Source organism: Podarcis filfolensis (genome assembly GCF_964270895.1).
Source record: "Podarcis filfolensis genome assembly, chromosome: 2".
NCBI classification, from domain to species: domain Eukaryota; kingdom Metazoa; phylum Chordata; class Lepidosauria; order Squamata; family Lacertidae; genus Podarcis; species Podarcis filfolensis.
The window spans coordinates 8,992,077-9,011,460 of record NC_139605.1 but is presented as its reverse complement, the minus strand read 5'-3'; the positions used below and the strand labels follow the sequence as shown (position 1 = coordinate 9,011,460).

Here is a 19,384-nt window from a genome sequence, read left to right as displayed (position 1 = left end):
TCTGCAAGTTTCTCCCTCCTGAACCACCAACACAGTGCTCTCATGACTGGGAAAGGAACAATTCTCCAATCTGACATGAGCTTACAGGGGTTTCTCTACCCACATCTGTTAAGAAATGGTTTTAAAAAATCTAGAATAAAGGTGGCAGTCACATAACTAATGTTGTGTGGGAGAATGTTTTTCAAAGATAGGGCTGCTAATGCATCCTGATTTTCCCGGACATTACTGGGATTTCACATTTCAAAGGTGGAATTGATGTCTGGGGTGAATTTCTGAAAGGTGGCGCTTTGTCCTGAATTGGGGGGTTGTCTAAAAAAAGCTCAGCAATTTTTGGCAACCCTAAGCAAAGGCTATTAGCCATGGCAGCCAAATGGAGACTCCGTCTCTAGGGTAAGTCTACCACTGGGTATCAGTTGCATAGGAGGGCTGTGTCCTTTATGCTCTGCTATGGCCCACCCAGAGGACTCTGGCTGGATGTTTGGAGGAATTAAGGAAGCTGGACCAGATAGGCTCTTTGGCCTGATCCAGCTGTTCTTACATTCTCAGAACACATTTTAATAACTCGGGGACATCCAGCAAAGCAGGAAGTTGGAAGATTCAGGGCAAGCACAGAGTTTAACTCTGGAACTCGCTGCTGCAGGATGCAATGGCTTTAAATCAAATTCATGGGGCATAAAGCTAGCTAAGTTCTACCTCCACTGTCAGAGGTAGTTTACCTCTGGATAACAGCTGCTGGGAATTGCAAGTGGGCAAAGTGCTATTGCACGCAGGTCCTGCTTTTGGGGTTCTATTGGGCATCTATTTGGCCACTGGGAATGCAGGATGCTGGCTGGGCCTCCTGTCCAATCCAGCCTGTCAGGCTCATCCTTCTTGGAGGAAGAGCTCTACAACCCAGTAAGGATTGTGTGGCTGCATTCATACTGAGTGACCACCCTGAACAAACGTATCAGCACCATGAAGTCGATACTGAGGCTGTTGTGGATCAAAATTTTAATCTATTTCCAACTCCAAGGTATTAAAATTTTGACCCACAACAGTCTCAGCATCATACTTTCACACACCCTACCATTCTGCAATAGTCCAAAATCCACACCTTTTTAGCCTATATATTTATGGCCGATTTGGGGTAAAGGTAAGTCCAGTCTGGTTAAGTCCAGTCGAATTCGACTTTGGGTTCAGCACTCATTTCTGCTTTCAGGCCAAGAGAGCCAGTGTTTGTCCACAGACTGCTTTTTGGGTCATGCGGTCAGCATGACTAAACAGCTTCTGGCGCAACAGGACACCATGACGAGTGCCAGTGCGCACGGAAACGCCATTTACCTTCCTGCCACAGTGGTACCTATTTATCTACTCGTGCTGGTGTGCTTTCAAACTGCTAGGTTGGCAGGAGCTGGGGCAGAGTAACGGGAGCTCACCCCGTCACGGGGATTCAAACTACCAACCTTAGGATCGGCAAGCTCAAGAGACTCAGTGGTTTAGACCACAGTGCCACCCACTGATTTAGGGACAGTTTTATCAGTCCTGCTAGCCAGCTTCCCATTGAGGCATCTGGTTGGCCACTGTGAGAACAGAATGCTGGACTAGACGGGCCCCTGGCTTGATCCAGCAGGCTATTCCTATGTTCTGTGAGTAAACAGGTGTTCATTAAACTTGGAATAGTCCATCAGGCTTCTTTTGCCCATGGGCAAACCGTATTTCTTAAAACAGCGGGCCAGGAATCTCAATCCACTCTCAGGTGGAGCTCAGCGCCATCACCTGCCCAGTGCTTTCTCCTCACTCGCCTGCCTGGTTCCCAAACTGTTGGACCAATCTCAGCACCATAATTTTATTGCACACTGGGTCAAGTTTCCTGGGAGACAGAAATTTAGAGGAGCAGAAAGAAATGAAGATCTCCTTCCTCTGGAGGGAAACGGCCAGAGGAAATATTGAGGGAAATCAGATATTCAAAGGTTAATATTTCAAATAACAATAATAATATTTCGCCCTTCCCGTAAGAAATCCCCACACACCTGAGAATAGCAATGAAAGGAAAAAAGGAAGAAAGCTGTTACAGGAGGAATGAAAGAAACTGGCAGCTTGGAGTGGGCATAGGGAACGGTGAAGGGAGGAAAGGAGAAGAAATAGCAGGAGATGAATAAAAGTACTTGCGAGAGGTGCATGGAGAGAAAGGAAACATAAAGTAATTTGATTTCTCCACTTAGAGCAAAATTCTGCCTAAAACGAAGCTATCATGAGTCTTCCATGATACTGCTCACAGCTTGAGGAAAGCTGAACCGTGGAACTCTGTTACGAATAAATTGCTAAGGCAAAGAATTTAGAAACTGAGATCAGGGAGCAGTGGTTTTCAGCTGATTGTGCTGAACTTCATCTCAGATCTGCCACCATTTTGCGACTGGCTCTGCCCTTCTACCTTGTGACTGGTGGGCCTCTCGTTTGTTGCTGGTGGGTTAAGTAAGTTTCAGCCCTTTTAAGTGTTTGCTGGAGGTGGACAGTTTTGGGACCAGCCCTGCTCTGGTGAAAAACTAGCTCAGCCTGGCTAAAAAAATCTGCCCCCGTAATCTTGTTTCTGCACCATTTTTGCTTTCCTGTGTGCGATGATCCGTCAGCCACCATGGAAGCTTTTCCTGCAATCTGTGCCTTTGTACAGTTTCTCTCTGCTGCTGAGCCATAAACATGGTTGACGCTTTAACCCTGCACTCTCGGATTGCTGATACGGTTTCTCTCCTAACTCAATGATTTTGATTCTCAGATGAGGAAGAAGGCAGACAATGCAAACCTTTACAAGGCTTCTCGTGCTAGGTGGATTTTCTTGTGCCTGAAGAGGTGCGAGGGGTCGCTGAAGTTCCGCCCACATTCGGGACACACGAACGGCCTTTCCCCCGTGTGGATTCTCCGGTGGTTCACAAGCTGTGACAGCTGACGGAAGCACTTCCCACACTCCAAACACGTGTACGGTTTCTCCCCTGTGTGGATTCTCTGGTGTTTCACAAGCGGGGAGCGCTCTCGGAAGCACTTCCCGCACTCGGAGCATTTGTAGGGCTTTTCTCCCGTGTGGATTCTCTGGTGACTGATAAGGGCCGATCTCCTCCGGAAGCACTTCCCGCATTCCGAGCACCGACACGGCCTGTCGCTCGTGTGGGTCCTTTCGTGCACGAGTAGCTCGTTCCCTGTGCAAAAGCTCTTCCCACAAGCCAGGCATTTGTACGGCCTGTCTCGTGTGTGGGTCCTCTTGTGCCTGATCAGGTGCGAGGGGTCTCCGAAGCTTTTCCCGCAGTCGGGGCAGCTAAAGGGTTTCTCCCCTGTGTGGGTTCTCTCATGGTTCATGAGCTGCGAGTGCTGGCGGAAGTCCTTCCCGCAAATAGAGCATTTGAAAGGTTTCTCTCCCGTGTGGATTCTCTGATGTTTAATGAGGACTGATCTACTGCTAAAGCTTTGGCCACATTCCGGGCATTTATATGGCTTCTCTCCCCTGTGGATTCTCTCATGGGCAAGGAGACCTGAATTGTGGTTGAAGCTTTTCCCACACTCTGAGCATTGATATGGTTTCTCTCCTGTGTGGATTCTCATGTGAGTCGTAAGATAGGCACTGGTGCTAAAGCTCTTCCCGCAAACAGAGCACCCGCAAGGTTTCTCTCCGGTATGGGTTCTTTTGTGTCTGTTGAGGTGAGACGGGTCGCTGAAGGCCCTCCCACAATCTGAACACGCATAAGGCCTCTCCCCTGTGTGGATTCTCTGGTGGCTCCCGAGCTGGGAGTGCTGCCGGAAGCATTTTCCGCACTCCGTGCACTTGTAGGGCTTCTCTCCCGTGTGGATTCTCTGGTGTTTCACAAGTTGTGACTGCTGCCGGAAGCACTTCCCGCACTCGGGGCATTTGTAGGGCTTCTCGCCCGTGTGGATGCCCTGGTGGTTCACGAGCTGGGAATGCTGCCGGAAGCACTTCCCGCACTCGGGGCATTCGTAGGGCTTCTCTCCCGTGTGGATTCTCTGATGTTTTGCGAGCTGCGAATTGTATTGGAAGCACTTCTCGCACTCGGAGCATTTGTGTGGCTTCTCCCCTGTATGCATCCTCTGGTGGCTAATGAGGACCGACATCCTGGTGAAGCTTTGCCCACAGGCAGCGCACTGGCACGGTTTCTCGCTCGTGTGGATTCTCTCATGCATGAGAAGCTCGTTCCCTGTGCAGAAACTCTTTCCACACACCAAGCACTTGTACGGCCTCTCTCTCATGTGGGTCCTCTTGTGCCTGATGAGGTGGGAGGGGTCACCAAAGCTTTTCCCGCAGCTGGGACAGCTGTATGGTTTCTCTCCGGTGTGGATTCTCTCGTGGTTCACAAGGTGAGAGTGTTGGCGGAAGCCCTTCCCACAAACGGAGCACTTGAAAGGCTTCTCTCCCGTGTGGATCCTCTGATGTTTAATGAGGACCGATCTACTGTTAAAGTTTTGGCCACAATCTGGGCATTTGAACAGAGCCCTGTTGGCTTGGATTACTCCATGTGCCAGAAGATCAGACGTCTCCCTCAAGACTTTTACACACCCAAGGGGTCCTTTTTCGTGCTGATCCTCGGGGAGACCCTGCTGGAATATTCTGTCCTCCAGTTCCTCGTACCTGCCCTGGTGATCAATCAAGTTGTCCTCCTCTTCTGCTAGGCAGTTTCCCTGCTGGCTCTCAGAGGCTTCATCTCCCAGATTGGGGCTCCAAGATAAATTCTGTTCCGCTCCTCTCAGTAGCATCGCATGTGGTTCCACTTCCGCAGGATTTCCAGCCTGATTTGGCTCATTTCCACACATCCACGCGTCATCTGCTGGAATAAGAACAGAATTGCAATGTGCGTCTTTTTTTTGGAGAGAGATGGAGGGGAAGAAAAAGGAAGGAAGGAAGCAAGGAGGTCTGGCTACACACTAGGAGCAGCTGCATGGAAACAGCCACTGTGCTGAATTACATCCCAGTTGGACTACCGTAACCTGCTCTATGTGGGGCTGCCTTTGAAATGTGCTTGGAAGCCCCACCTGAAACATCATAGCTCCCTACACAAACTTGCCTGGGTGCTGAGATCCTCAGGTGAGGCCATTCTCTCTGTCAGAAGGACAGAGCCTTTTCTGTGGCAGCCCCCACACTGTGGAATTCCCTCTCAGGAGATGTTAAACTGCCTCCCTTTTTGTTATCCTAAGGCCTTCCTATTAATCCAGGCTTTTGAAAACCAAGGTGCAGGTGATGCAGACCACTAGGCCTCTGTCAGGGCAAACTGCATCTTAAGCCTGGTTTTAAATGTGTTTCAATGTACATTAAACTATTGTTTTTTGTCAGGATAGTTTTACTTCTTTGTATTTGATACAGTCAAAACTCAGGTTGTTGAACATAATCCATTCCGGAAGCCCATTTGACCTCTGAAACGTCCGACAACCGAGGCACGGCTTCCGATTGGTTGCAAGAGCTTCCTGCACTCAAGCGGAAACCGCGTCGGACGATTGGCTTCCGAAAAACATTAGAAAACTGGAGCATTTACTTCCGGGTTTTCGGTGTTTGGGAGCCAAAACGTTTGAAAACAGAGCCGTTCAGGAGCCGAGGTTTGGCTGTACTGACCTGTAAGCTGCCGTGGTAGAAAGGTAGGATAATAAATACATCAAACAATTAAATAATCTCCGGCTTTAAAAACAAACCAACCAGGGTATGTGTGACTCTAAATTCATGGAGATTACATCTATAAATGACCATCATGGTGATTAACAGTAGACTGTCTATCGTTCCCCATTTCTAGAGCACAGTTTCCCAAAGTGGTCAATACTGATCCTTTGGGGTCAAATTGGAGGGGGCGGGAGTCCCAGGATAGGATGAGAGGGCAAATGAAGCAAAGAGGGTCCTTGCCTGAGAAGGTGGCAACTCCATCATCGGCCTCTTGCTTGATATCCTGGAAGAGCAATCCCTGCCAAGTGTCTTGAAGAGCGTCCTCTGTCTCGGGGAGATTCATTTTCTCTTGCTTCTGCGGACCCAGAACCTAGCAATAGAGCAGCAGAGATCTTGTTCAGTAAAGAGGTGCAGAAAAGGAAAGAGGACCACTCTGCCCATTATAGGTCTGTGAGGAAAATATGGGGAGGGGACTCCTACGAACTCTGAGGATGCTTAACAAACTACAGTTCCCAGGATCCTTTGGGGAAAGCTTTACCCTCTTGCCCTGATGGGAGGGGAGACTGGACACCATATTAAAAAAAAAGCAATTGGTAATTTCCCTTCTTTTGAATCTGTTTCCCGTATAGTTCTGTCTAAATCTACACACCTGATTTTTGCCTTTATAAGTAAAGGAAATCCCTTCAGGAAATTTCTATCTGAAGCATATATTTTTCTTTTAAAGGGCCTCCATCAAAAATTTATGCAGCGGTACCTCGGGTTAAGTACTTAATTCATTCTGGAGGTCTATTCTTAACCTGAAATTGTTCTTAACCTGAAGCACCACTTTAGCTAATGGGGCCTCCTGCTGTTGCCACACCACCAGAGCACGATTTCTGTTCTCATCCTGAAGCAAAGTTCTTAACCCGAGGTACTGTTTCTGGGTTAGCGGAGTCGGTAACCTGAAGCGTATGTAACCTGAAGTGTATGTAACCCAAGGTACCACTGTAATCCTCTCTCTTCTTCAAGACCTCTTTTAAAATTATAATCCTCTCATCATCTATTTCAAGACCTTTTTCATGTCGACAGAAAGGCCCTTTTCTCTTCCTTTCTCTGATTCAAGGTGCACTGAATCCCCTTTGCTTCAGTCCTGCTAATGCAGAGCGCAGCTTGAGACCCAGGCAGACACATTTCTCGGCTCAACCGACACTGTAATAAAAAACGGGGCTGAGCCAGAAGCACTCCAAGTACTTGTTCCCTCCAAAAATCAATGCATTGCCTGAAAATATTACCCTCTCTCTGCAGGGTATAATCATAAATCAATATTCTTCATGGGGAATGCCTCTGCCAAATGGAAACAAAAAATAAGGTCAATATTCAGCGACAATGCATGTTTCCAAATCTTAAGAAGAGATTGTTGTTGCTGTTGAATTATGAATGTCTGTGTTTTCATCTGCATTCCTGCCCCGCCTCCACAAAAAAACTTCAATTTCAGTTGAGAAAACTGATGACTTTCCTGTTTCCTCTCTGCACTGTAAAGATTTTGCTGTGGTTTGAGCCAGTAATGTCAGTTGGGAAACCTCTATTGGCTGTACCAATGTGACTGAATCCCCCAAACCCTCAAAAATAGCGAGTCTCAAATGATCCTCATAGCAAGGCATCGATTTGGACACAACAACCAAAATATCGGAAAACGGAGGCCAACTTTTCCGCTTCCTGCTGTCAAGAGACTGGCTGCTAAGCAAACAAGAAGGTGTGCGTTATTAAATATAGTATTTGTTGTTGTCGTTTAGCCGTGTCCGACTCTTTGTGACCCCATGGACCAGAGCACACCAGGCACTCCTGTCTTCTACTGCCTCCCGCAGCTTGGTCAAAACCAAACTCCATGGACAAAACAACAGGTATATAAAAATATAGTATTTAGTAACAGCTTTAAGAGGGAGGGTTGGAGGAGATTGCAGATTTCCATCTGGGGCTGTGGAGACAAGTCAATTTTATTTATCTATTATATATATATATATATATATTAAAACAAACGAGGGGTCAGTCATTGTGTGCTCTTTTCTCCCAGCAGCCCTCGGTGTAACCTGAAACTTGCAGAGCAAACTACTACGCCCTTACCCAACCGAGCTTGCAGTCTCCTCCCCATAGAAGACTGGGATTAAATGCGGGCTTTGTGGCCGCAACATCGCCAGGCCCTTTCCCCCACCTCTCTCCTCTGCCCCTTGCTCTGCTTAGCCTCCAGCCTGACGAAGGGCTCTGCTGAACCCGAAAGCGGGCGCTTTTCACACTCACCGACATCACCGCCCACAAGCTGCCCTGCTCTCCCGGGTCCTCCAGCCAAGGTTGAGCGAAGCCGGAAGAGGCTCTCGCGGCCTCTCTAGGAACGAAGGCTCGCTCTCCTTAACCCTTTTAACGGGAGAAGGAGAAGGCGGTGGGGTGGGAGAAGCATTTTCAGAGTCTTGTGACAGCTGAAAGGCTGCCAACGTAAGATGCCACGATGCAGCCTTCCCCAAGCTGGTGCCCTCCCATCAGCACCATGGAGCTTTGCCTTGAGTGTTCGTTTAGCATGATGTTGCTGCTGGTTTATTTATTTTAATCATAGCTGTCAACGTTTCCCTTTTTTTAAGGGAAATTCCCTTATTCTGAATAGGATTCCTCTCAAGAAAAGGGAAAAGTTGACAGCTATGATTTTAATTCTATTTAATGAAAATATTTCGACTGAACAAAATAACGCGAAAAAAGGAAAAAGGCGCATTAAAAAATACTAAAAAACAACCACTATAATTCCATAATACCAAGGTATATGACTGAAATTATTATTCTAATACATATACATTTATTTATAATGGACTGTATTTTTTTATAAATGTATTCCAAATGTCATTCTATTTGTCCAGCACAATTTGTGTCTATAAGCTATCTGTCTGTCTGTTGCAAGAGTTGTCAGAATAAAGGGGGCTATAGATTTACCATTCCACTGACTCAGTCTTTTAGCCATAGCGAGGGAGCAGCAAAACCATTTATGTTGACAGGCTGTCAAATCCAACGTAATTTAAAATAATGTTATCCTCTGAGAGTACTAGCTTCATCCCGCCCCCGCCAAAAAAGTAATATTTATAATATTTCTACAATCTGGTACTTTCTCCCAAAACTTCATAAGCATAGGATATTGCATAAACATATGTATCGAAGAAGCATTATCCTTATTACATCTCCAATATACTGCCATAAATAGTTCCCTTCTAGACAAATGTAAGAGGACAGCTGAGATGATTGTATAGAATCATAGTAGTGTTTTGAATGGGACTCTCCGAAGGTCCTCTAGTCCAAGCCCCTGCCACACAGGTATCTCAGCTGAGGAATCCCTGACAGATTGCCACCCAGCCTCTGTTTAAAAACCTCCAGTGAATGAGGGTCCAACACATTTCAAGGGAGTCTGCATGGAAGGTGATAAATTAACGAATAATAGAATTGTAGAGTTGGACAGAATCCTAAGGGGCATCTAGTCCAACCCCTGTGATGCAGGAATCAACAACAATAAGACTGCTTTTTGCCTGCCTTCAATAATATAAGATCTTTTGCTGTCATGAGGACTTGCTGTTTTCTTGCTTCTGTGCTTTTGACAGGTGCATGGCAGGCAGACAACCAAAAGGTGCAGCTCTGGCCCATGCAATAAATTCCCCAACTCAGCTCTGGATTTCCAGAGGCAAGACAGTCAAGGGACTGTACTGTGATGAGCAGCTGCAGGATCTGTTATCTTGGGTGTGGGTTTCCGGTTGGAGCCAGACTGAAGTTGAGAGAATAATAATAATAATAATAATAATAATAATAATAATAATAATTTATTTATACCCCGCCCATCTGGCTGAGTCTCCCCAGCCAATCTGGGCGCCTCCCAATCAAATGTTAAAAACAGTACAGCGTTAAATATTAAAAACTTCCCTAAACAGGGCTGCATTCAGATGTCTTTTAAAGATAGGATAGCTGCTTATTTCCTTCAGATCTGAAGGGAGGGCGTTCCACAGGGCAGGTGCCACTACCGAGAAGGCCGTCTGTCTGGTTCCCTGTAACCTCACTTCTCGCAATGAGGGAACCGCCACAAGGCCCTCGGCGCTGGATCTCAGTGTCCGGGCTGAGAACATTCAAGAGCTGGGCCTGGTGAAGGAGATCTTATATTTTTCACCTGCAACTACAGTTTGCAGCTAGGGATGGAGAGTCCCAAATAAATTATTGGTGAACTGGATTAAGGAAATTGATCTTTTAGTGTGGCAGCACCTACACTTTGGGACTCCCTGCCTATGGACTCACCAAATCCCCTCCCAGGAACCAGCCAAAAAACAGCCGGCGAGGTAGAGGATAGCCGCTTAGAGCATGGTGCTGATCATGCCAAGGTTGCAAGAGGACAGCTGCATATTCCTGCACTGCAGGGGGTTGGACTGGATGATGCCCAGGGGTCCCTTCCAGAGTTTCACGCTTATGCGCAGGAGATAGGCGGCGCTGCTCTGAGCTGCGGCTTGGAAAGCATTCAGAGGTCGGTGGCAAGGCAGCTCCTGCGCTCCTCCTCCTCCTCCTCCTCCTCCAGCCAACTCCCCTCTCCGGAAGCAGGATGGCCAAAGATGAGGCGGAAGCTGGGAACCGGAAGCCTGAAGCAGCTGTTTTAAGCGAGGCACAGAACTGTAGACTTGGGAGCGGGGATCCCTGGTGGTCATCTAGCCCAACCCCCTGCAATGCAGGAATCTCATCCATAACAGAGCGGCTCGGGGCTTCGGTGACTTCTTCTCCTCTTCCTCCTCCAGCTCCTTTGTGGTCTCGATTTCCCCAAGGGTAGCCGGGGGGCAGGCGGAGGCCAATCCCGGGAGACTTTGCGTGGAGCAAGACGCCCGCTGCCCTGCGCCACGAGGGGCGAGGAAGGAAGCGGAGGTAGATCCTGGGGAGAGAGAGGGATCGGGCATCGGTCAGGCGGGGCGGATCACAGAGCGGAGGGTTGTTTTTAAGGGAGTGGGAGATCCCTTTTCTGTAACCCCGATCATCCCTGAAAGTTTCCTCGCCATGCAAGGCTCACTCACGAGCGAGACGTGGGTGGGAATCGAACAGCGCTCTGCACATGAGCCGGGAACAGCTCTCCTTTATAGCCTGTGTTTTGGCAATTTGCGGGGTTGGGCGATGCTGAAGCCCTCAGGTTCTAGCCTGCGACGAAACAATTGCTTCTGGCACATTTGCAAAGCTAAGCAGGGTCTCTTGTATGGTTTCAAATTGAGATTCCTGCACTGCAGGGCGTTGGTACGGATGATCCTTGGGACCCCTTCCAACTCTATGATTCTGTCATTCTATGAAATAAGAGCGAGGCAAGCGAAAGTGGAGCACACCTAGCTGGATTTATTTGGTATTTTGGTGAGCCCAGGTGGCAGGCGTTGTTCTACTCTCAATTTCCTAATCCTGCATGCCTTTCAGGAAGCTGCAGTTGGTGCCCCAAACCTGGATCTAGGCAGGGGAGTTTTCCTTTTACAGTGGTACCTCGGGTTACATACGCTTCAGGTTACAGACTCTGCTAACCCAGAAATAGTTGTTGTTGTTTAGCCGTTTAGTCGTGTCCGACTCTTCGTGACCCCCTGGACCAGAGCACGCCAGGCCCTCCTGTCTTCCACTGCCTCCCGCAGTTTGGTCAGACTCATGTTTGTGGCTTCGAGAACACTGTCCAACCATCTCGTCCTCTGTCGTCCCCTTCTCCTTGTGCCCTCCATCTTTCCCAACATCAGGGTCTTTTCCAGGGAGTCTTCTCTTCTCATGAGGTGGCCACAGTATTGGAGCCTCAGCTTCATGATCTGTCCTTCCAGTGAGCACTCAGGGCTGATTTCCTTAAGAATGGATCGGTTTGATCTTTTTGCAGTCCATGGGACTCTCAAGAGTCTCCTCCAGCACCAGAAATAGTACCTCGGGTTAAGAACTTTGCTTCAGGATGTGAACAGAAATCGCGCTCCGGCAGTAGCGGGAGGCCCCATTAGCTAAAGTGGTTCTTTAGGTTAAGAACAGTTTCAGGTTAAGAACGGACCTCCGGAACGAATTAAGTACTTAACCCGAGGTACCACTGTATTCTTAAACCAAATTGCTAAACAAACCAACACAGAGTGACTTTACCATGCCAGAACAAATGTGGCAACCATGATTCACTTTGCAAAGAAATGAGAAAAATTAGTGAAGGCTCCCCTAACTTGATACACTCTCTAAATGCTTTGGACTACAACTCCCATCAGCCTCCACGCCAAGCAGGGCTGATGGGACCTCTTTGACAAAACTTCCAGAGTTTGGGGAAGGTAGAGTTTGTAGCTCTAAATTTTTTAAAAAACAGAAACTGCTCACTATTTCCATATGTTTGGGAAAAGCTTCACCTGAAGCATTTCTGCCTGTTATGAAGCTGTCAAAAGCACAGGAGCACTGCGAGAAGGCAGCCTCTGAGAGAATGGCAGGCTTATTGTAGGTTTATAGGATTGGGGAATGAGCAGGCGGACATTCATGACATTGCAGGGGGTTGGGATCCCTTTGGATCCCTTGTAATGCTATAATTCTGAGTCTAAGGCATTTTATTAAAACATGCTTAATAGCTCTGATGAAAAGAATTGGGGGGTTCTGGATGGTTACTTAGAGGATTTGCAAATGCAAGAGAGCCAAGAATCTGTAGGGGCATTTGAAATATTAAAATGGCGTGGCGTAAATACTGTAAATCGCCATTCAGGGTGACATCTCGCTGTTTGTGTCAGGAGTTGAATAAATTGTGGGCATGTGGCTCAGGGGATGTTTGGAGAAAGTAACAAGGTCATGGGTTCCTAAGATACCTGTGTGAGCCAGAAAAACAGAGGCTTGCCTCTTCCACCATCCTGGTTCACTTCTGCAGCTTGCCTCTTCTGTTGTCCCCATTCTGTTTTATGTCAATATTTCAGGCTTGCCTCTTCCACCATCCTGGTTCACTCTCTTGCTTGCTCTTCTGTTGTTCCCATTCTCCTTTATGGCTTGCCTCTTCCACCTCCCTCGTTGCCTTTTGTAGCCTTACTTGCAGCTTACGTTTTTTTCAGCAGCGCCCAACCACTGGGATGAGCCCATTTTCACTGCCGCATGTGACATGTCTTCAACCATCATGGTTCACCTCTGCAGCTTGCCTCTTCTGCTGTCCCCAATCCCTTTTACGACAATATTTTAGGCTTGCCTCTTCCACCTCCCTCATTCCCTTTTGTACAATGCTCGAGGCTTACCTCTCCTGCTGTCTCCCTTCTGTTTTCTTTTAGCAGCGCTCAATCGTGGGGACGAGCCCATTTTCACCACCGCGTTCGGAAGGATGGCATCCCTGACACTTTCTGGGCCAGCCCCTCTTCCTGCTGGTGTGGCAACAGTTGCTCTGGTTCCAGCTCAGGTGGGCAAGGGGACAACTGGCTCTGGGGCGACAACCTACCAATTTCCCTTCGCTTCAGTATGAAAGGTGGCCTTAGCCCCACCTGCTGCTCCTGAGAAGCTCTATGGAGAGACAGTGAGGTGTAGTAGTTAGAGGAGAGATGGGAATTGTTGGATTTTGATTGTACAGTGGTACCTCGGGTTAAGAACTTAATTCGTTAGAGGAGCAGTGGGAATGTGTTGGATTTTATAACACAAGTACTTTGTTTGAGAGTCTCCCATAAACAATCACTGCCATCTTCAGATAAAGCTGGTAAGGACCCTACCCAAAAACCTGGAGATTCTCTGCCAATCAGTGCAGAAAATACTTAATTAGACATCCTGCGCTGTGGGTTAAACCACAGAGCCTAGGACTTGCCGATCAGAAAGTCGGCGGTTAGAATCCCCGCGACGGGGTGAGCTACCATTGCTCGGTCCCTGCCAACCTAGCAGTTCGAAAGCATTTCAAAGTACAAGTAGATAAATAGGTACCGCTCCAGCGGGAAGGTAAAGGGCGTTTCCATGCGCTGCTCTGGTTCGCCAGAAGCGGCTTAGTCATGCTGGCCACATGACCCGGAAGCTGTACCCTGGCTCCCTTGGCCAGTAAAGCGAGATGAGCGCCGTAACCCCACAGTCAGCCACGACTGGACCTAATGGTCAGGGGTCCCTTTACCTTTACCTTATGCCCTTTAAAAATGTGGGGGGGGGGTTGGGGAGGGGGTTATTGGGCTGTTGTTTTTATTTTGATTATATGTTTTGTGGTTTTATATTTTGATTTTGTTCTGTGAACTGCCCTGAGACCTCCGGGTATAGGGCGGTATTTACAGTGGTACCTCGGAAGTCAAACGGAACCCATTCCAGAAGTCCGTTCGACTTCCAAAACGTTCAGAAACCAAGGCGCGGCTTCCGATTGGCTGCAGGAAGCTCTCTTGCAGCCAATCGGAAGCTGCGTAAGCTGCATTGGACATTCGGGTTCCAAAGAACGTTTGCAAACCGGAACGCTCACTTCCGGGTTTGCGGCGTTTGGGAGCAAACACATTCAACTCGCAAGGCGTTCGACTTCAATAAATTCAATAAATAAAATTAATTAGATGTATCAACTATGTGGCTTGTGCAAAGGCGTCAAGCCCTTTGGGGAAGGGATATGGGTCAATTGTAGAACACCTCTTATGCATGTAGAACGTCCCAGGAAAAGCCCTGTCTTGAAACCCAGTTAGCATTGATCAAGGGTAGCTATTGTGGTGGCCTCTGGATTTGTTTTTGGACTCCAACTCCCATCAGCCCCAGCCAGCATGGCCAATGGACAGGGATGATGGGATTTGTAGTGCAGCAAAATGTCAACTTGGCACCTTGTTGACTACCCCTGGCATAGATAATAGATGGACCGATGGTCTGACTCTGTATTATGCAATTTCCTTGCCTGACACCCTGGAGATCCTCTGGTTGGTCAGTCTATAAACTGCTGAAGTAGGTGGATCAACAACCTGACTTCGGATGAAGCCCCTTCTGAAGTTCTTGTGTCTTCTTTCCAGGTTTTGGTGACCTTTCAGGACGTAGCGATCCACTTCAGTGAGGAAGAATGGGCCCTTTTGGATCCGGACCAAAGAGCTCTCTATATAGATGTCATGGTAGAGAACAACTTCAACTGGGCCTCTCTGGGTACGCATCCCTTCTTTGCTGCTCAATAAACGGTGTTGAGAGGGCTTGGGAAGGCTCTAGGAAAGCATATAATAGCTCTACTTTTCCCATCTCTCAGTTTGAGTAAGGAAAGGGCCATAGCTCAGTGGCTAGAGCACTTGCTTTGCATACATTGTCACTATTACAAGGTTATACGCTCTATACAGTGGTACCTCGGGTTACATACCCTTCAGGTTACATACGCTTCAGATTACAGACTCCGCTAACCCAGAAATAGTACCTCAGGTTAAGAACTTTGCTTCAGGATGAGAACAGAAATCGTGCTCCGGCAGTGTGGCGGCAGCAGGAGGCCCCATTAGCTAAAGTGATGCTTCAGGTTAAGAACAGTTTCAGGTTAAGAACGGACCTCTGGAACGAATTAAGTACTTAACCTGAGATACCACTGTATTTATTGCTCAAATCATGCAGCAAACCCCAAGCGAAACTGATGATTATTACTTGAAATACTTAATAGAAGACAGGGAACTAGAGATTACCTTAAAAGTGGCTAAATTCTGTGCTGCTGCTATAAAATTAAAGAGACAAGCGTTGAATGAATCTAACCGCCAATGTCTTAATATGTTTTAAATTAGCAATTAAAGCTTTAACTAAAATAGATTAAACATAAATAGATTAAAATTAAGCTCTATGAGTTAATGCACAATAAATAATTCAAACTGCTAAAATATGTATTTTAGCAGTTTGAATTATTTATTGTGTATTAACTCATAGAGCTTAATTTTAATCTATTTATGTTTGTATGTTCTCTTTTGTTGTACTGTCGTACCTTGGAAGTTGAACAGAATCCATTCCTGAAGTCCGTTCGACTTCCAAAACGTTTGGAAACCAAAGCGCAGCTTCTGATTGGCTGTAGGAAGCTCCTGCAGCCAATCGGAAGCCCCGTCGGACATTCGGGTTCCAAAGAACATTCGCAAACCAGAACACTCACTTCCGGGTTTGCGGTGCTCGGGAGCCAAAATGTCAGAGTACCAAGGCGTTCAGGATCCAAGGTTTGACTGTATATGTTGTACTCTGGTCAGGGACCAAAATAAATCGATTCATGCATGCATACAGAAGGCCTCAGGATCAATTTAGGGTTCAGAAAGGCTCCCTGTCAAAAGTTCACATCCTCACCATACATTTAAAGCATTCTTATGCTCCTTTAGCAGGCATGGCTTCCCCCAAAGAATTCTGGGAGCTGCATTTATTCATTTATTCATTTTGTATACCACCTTTCATATGAAGGTCTCGGGCAAGTTCACAGCATAAAAATACAAAATAAAAACATGAAATGCATAATAAAAACAAGAATGAAAACTGAAATAAACCAATATCCCTCCTTCCCACAAAACGCATTTAAAAGGACACAAATGTTAATCAGCCACAGGCCTGGTTGAAGGGGAACATTTTTGCCTGCCGCCGAAAGGTGTATAATGAAGGCGCCAGGTGAATGTCCCCGGGGAGAGCTTTTCACAAACAGGGAGCCACTGCAGAAAAGGCCCCGTTCTCGTGCTGCCACCCTCTGGATTTCTCGTGGAGGAGGCACACGAAGAAGGGCCACAAAAGATGATCTCAGGGTCTGGTTAGGATCTAGGTTGGTATGGAGAAGTGTGTCAGAAGGAGGAACTTCTTTCCTAATTCCACTTGTATTTTTGTCTTCCCTTCTGAAGGAGGATGTTTATTTCCCAAGCTGACCCTCATTTCCAGGCCCAAAAGCACCAACAACCTCTGTGTACAGGACTCCAAGGAAATGGAGAGAATTTCAGGTAATGCCGTTCAAAGAACGTGGCCAGCAGGCTTGAATCTTCCTAGTTCAGTCAGAACATCATATTTCCTGAACACTTTTCCTGACAAGATAGATGTAAAGCCAGAAAACGTGTATCTCAGGGCTGGTGGGTTGGTTGGTTTTTAAAAATATGTATATCTATATCAGCCTTTCCAACCCGGTGCTGTCTAAATGTTTTGCACTACATCTCCCATCAGCCTCAGCCATATAGTGTATTGCTGGTCTGGTGACAGTGGTTCTTATTCTTTATGCTCTGATCTTTTGCTCAATTAATGGTTTTTGAAATCAGCGACCTATCTTGAAATATTTTTTATTTCTGCTCCGTAGAGAGAGCAGTATTCTTGTGTATCTGAGCTAGAGTTTAAGAGCTGGCATCACATCTAAACTGAGTTTCCTGCCTTTTCTGTTCTTTGGAGCTGTATTGACAGTCACCTGGTTGGTCTCCCCCTCCGCTGACAGAAGTGAGTCTCAGGATTCAAAATTAGAGCGCAAATCTTTTTCTTTAGATCCTTGAGACTTCTGAGTTGTGTCAGAAGCCGCAAACCTTTATTTTCGGTGCCGTTGTGAGTGGAAAGGTGTTAATTCAGTTCATTTGGTGCTGGAATATAAGGAAAGAAAGGAGTAGAGAACCATCTTGGCTGGATGATGTCACTACCCACAGCCCTGGCCATATTGTTGACGTACTTACGGCATTTGGAGATAACCTGCCTTGGAACAGGGAAGCTCCATTTAGCTGCCATGGCTTATAAACCTATCTTCTTCCATGAATTAGTCTAACCATTCCCAACAATGGCCACCTGCTTTGGAAGCCAGTAGCTATGGTTGTGCTGCATGTGTGCGGTCTCACAAGTTTTTAAATTGTCATTTGTGAATATATTTGTTCTTCTCTTCCAAAAGGTGGTGGCATGGCGAGTGAGACCAAGCAGAAGCCTCTTCAGCCGGAAGATTATTCCTTCAAAGCCAACCAGACTTTAATGAGAAGATCCCAGGATAATGTTTATTTTTCAAGTGAGTGCCCATTAAAAACATTTGGGGGAAACAAGCAGGGATAAGTCCATATGTAGTCCCAAACTCTGCAATTTTTCCTCATAGGGGAGCTGACCCATCCCCTTGATCATTTGGTTATCCTTAAAGTAAAGGTAAAGGGACCCCTGACCCTTAGGTCCAGTCATGGCCGACTCTGGGGTTGCCGTGCTCATCTCGCTTTACTGGCCGAGGGAGCCGGCGTACAGCTTCCGGGTCATGTGGCCAGCATGACTAAGCCGCTTCTTGTGAACCAGAGCAGCGCACGGAAACGCCGTTTACCTTCCCACCGGAGCGGTACCTATTTATCTACTTGCACTTTGACGTGCTTTTGAACTGCTAGGTTGGCAGGAGCAGGGACTGAGCAGCGGTAGCTCACTCCATTGCGGGGATTCGAACCGCCAGCCTTCAGATCAGCAAGGCCTAGGCTCTGTGGTTTAACCCACAGTGCCACCCACGTCCCTTTGGTAATCGTTACCAAGAGCTTTTTGAAGAAGAGCTATTTAAGGGAGCAGGATACTTTTTTGGGGGTGGGGAATGTTTCTGAGGCAGAGATAGCTTCCCTTTTAAACTTTTCCCCGAGACAAGTAAGGTGCAATCTGCTCTTCTCCCTTCTGCAGAGGAGTCTTGGAGCTGGGATAGTCTCTCCCCATCCTCTTTGTGCAATAAAAGAATGTTTGGCGAGGCTGAAGATCCACTCCTCCGTTCTGAGCACCCGGGAACACGAGAGGAATCTTTGGGAAGACTAGAGCAGAAAGGTGAGGCCTCTGGAGGCCTCCTCATAGATGAAAGAGAAGAGGTGTGGACCAATTCTGGGAGGACTTACCGGTGGAAGTCATTCCTCGTCCCACGGGAAACGAAACCTCCGAGGGAGAAGCTCCACAGGTGCCCAGTTTGCTGGAAGTGTTACAGCACGAGGCCCATCCTGGCACGCCACCAGAGGATCCACACGGGCGAGAGGCCGTACCAGTGCTCCGAGTGCGGGAGGAGCTTCGGCCAACGCGTCGACCTGAAGAACCACCAGAGGATCCACACGGGCGAGAAGCCGTATGTGTGCTCCGAGTGCGGGAAGTGCTTCAAGCACCACTCCAGCTTGACGGCCCACGAGAAGATCCACACGGGCAACAAGTCCTATTCTTGCCTGGAGTGCCGGAGCAGCTTCAGCAACAGGTCGAGTTTCTCCAAGCATCAGATGACCCACTTGGCGGAGAAGGCAGAGCCTTCTCTGGGAGCAGGGAAAGTTTAAGGGAGCGGCGGAACCTTACAGGACATCAGAGAATCCACCTGAGAGAGATGGGCTGGCCACCTCGGCCATGAACTTAGGACATTCCTGTCTTACGGGGGCAAGGGGAATCTATGGCCCTCAATGTGTTACTGGACTCCAGCTCCTCGGACCCTTGACTATTGGCCGTGCCCCACTGTGCTTGGTTCTACTCTGAAGTTCCAGAGCAACATTGATCACTGCCAAAAGCAGGGCTTGCCTTGGGTGCTGAAAGCAAGCCCTTCCTGGGGCAGGAATCTGGTTTCATTATGAAGGTTTGACTGGGTGGTTTTATGGGGTTTCTGAACTTTTGCATTAAATACATGATGGTTTTGTACTGAAATTTGTTTATTGGTTGTTGTTTTTCAAACACCATGCGCTAGCCTCCTTGGGAGTGCAGCTAGGCCCTGGGGGGTGCTATGTACACACACTCAGCAAGTTGGAGTTAACTCTTTATTAGCAAAAACACTATAAACACAGGTGTGTCAGGCCTAATAAGCACAGCCACTGATCTCCGGCAGGTCTGTCCCCCTTGCTGAGACTGAAAGTCCCCTCCCCTCCAGGGTTTTTCCCAAGCAATTGGAGACTGTGCCTGTGCGAAGCTAACGTCTCC

At 47.6% G+C, this 19,384-nt stretch overlaps 4 protein-coding genes across 4 annotated transcripts in view; 3 read left to right on the top strand and 1 right to left on the bottom strand.

The window, feature by feature from the left end:
* LOC310756746 (uncharacterized protein) overlaps positions 1-19,384 on the top strand; it is a 1,375,527-nt gene that overhangs the window by 37,486 nt on the left and 1,318,657 nt on the right. The window lies entirely within an intron of this gene.
* Positions 1-19,384, top strand: part of LOC310756585 (uncharacterized protein) — a 70,630-nt gene that overhangs the window by 12,076 nt on the left and 39,170 nt on the right. The gene's annotated exons all lie outside the window — the stretch shown is intronic.
* LOC310756662 (uncharacterized protein) lies at positions 1,812-7,934 on the bottom strand. Its single transcript, XM_083601180.1, has 2 exons — positions 7,898-7,934; positions 1,812-4,799 (listed from the first exon to the last, which is right to left on the bottom strand). Exon 2 carries the CDS (start codon positions 4,786-4,788, stop codon positions 2,779-2,781), a length of 2,010 nt encoding a protein of 669 aa, XP_083457306.1. The 5' UTR covers positions 4,789-4,799; positions 7,898-7,934; the 3' UTR covers positions 1,812-2,778.
* On the top strand, positions 10,327-19,114 carry LOC310757197 (zinc finger protein 34-like). The gene is made up of 7 exons (XM_083602445.1): positions 10,327-10,525; positions 10,945-10,996; positions 12,883-13,007; positions 14,557-14,683; positions 16,372-16,467; positions 17,385-17,495; positions 18,131-19,114. Exons 3-7 carry the CDS (start codon positions 12,933-12,935, stop codon positions 18,754-18,756), a joined length of 1,035 nt encoding a protein of 344 aa, XP_083458571.1. The 5' UTR covers positions 10,327-10,525; positions 10,945-10,996; positions 12,883-12,932; the 3' UTR covers positions 18,757-19,114.

What these genes read in the sequence shown, in the direction of transcription:
- LOC310757197 (XM_083602445.1), top strand. Translation starts at nt 12,933, where the DNA reads ATGGCATCCCTGACACTTTCTGGGCCAGCCCCTCTTCCTGCTGGTGTG. An exon ending in TTGCTCTGGTTCCAGCTCAG is followed by an intron (nt 13,008 to 14,556) that starts GTGGGCAAGGGG and finishes TCTTCTTTCCAG; the next exon opens with GTTTTGGTGACCTTTCAGGA. An exon ending in GGAAATGGAGAGAATTTCAG is followed by an intron (nt 16,468 to 17,384) that starts GTAATGCCGTTC and finishes CTCTTCCAAAAG; the next exon opens with GTGGTGGCATGGCGAGTGAG.
- LOC310756662 (XM_083601180.1), bottom strand. Translation starts at nt 4,788, where the DNA reads ATGTGTGGAAATGAGCCAAATCAGGCTGGAAATCCTGCGGAAGTGGAA.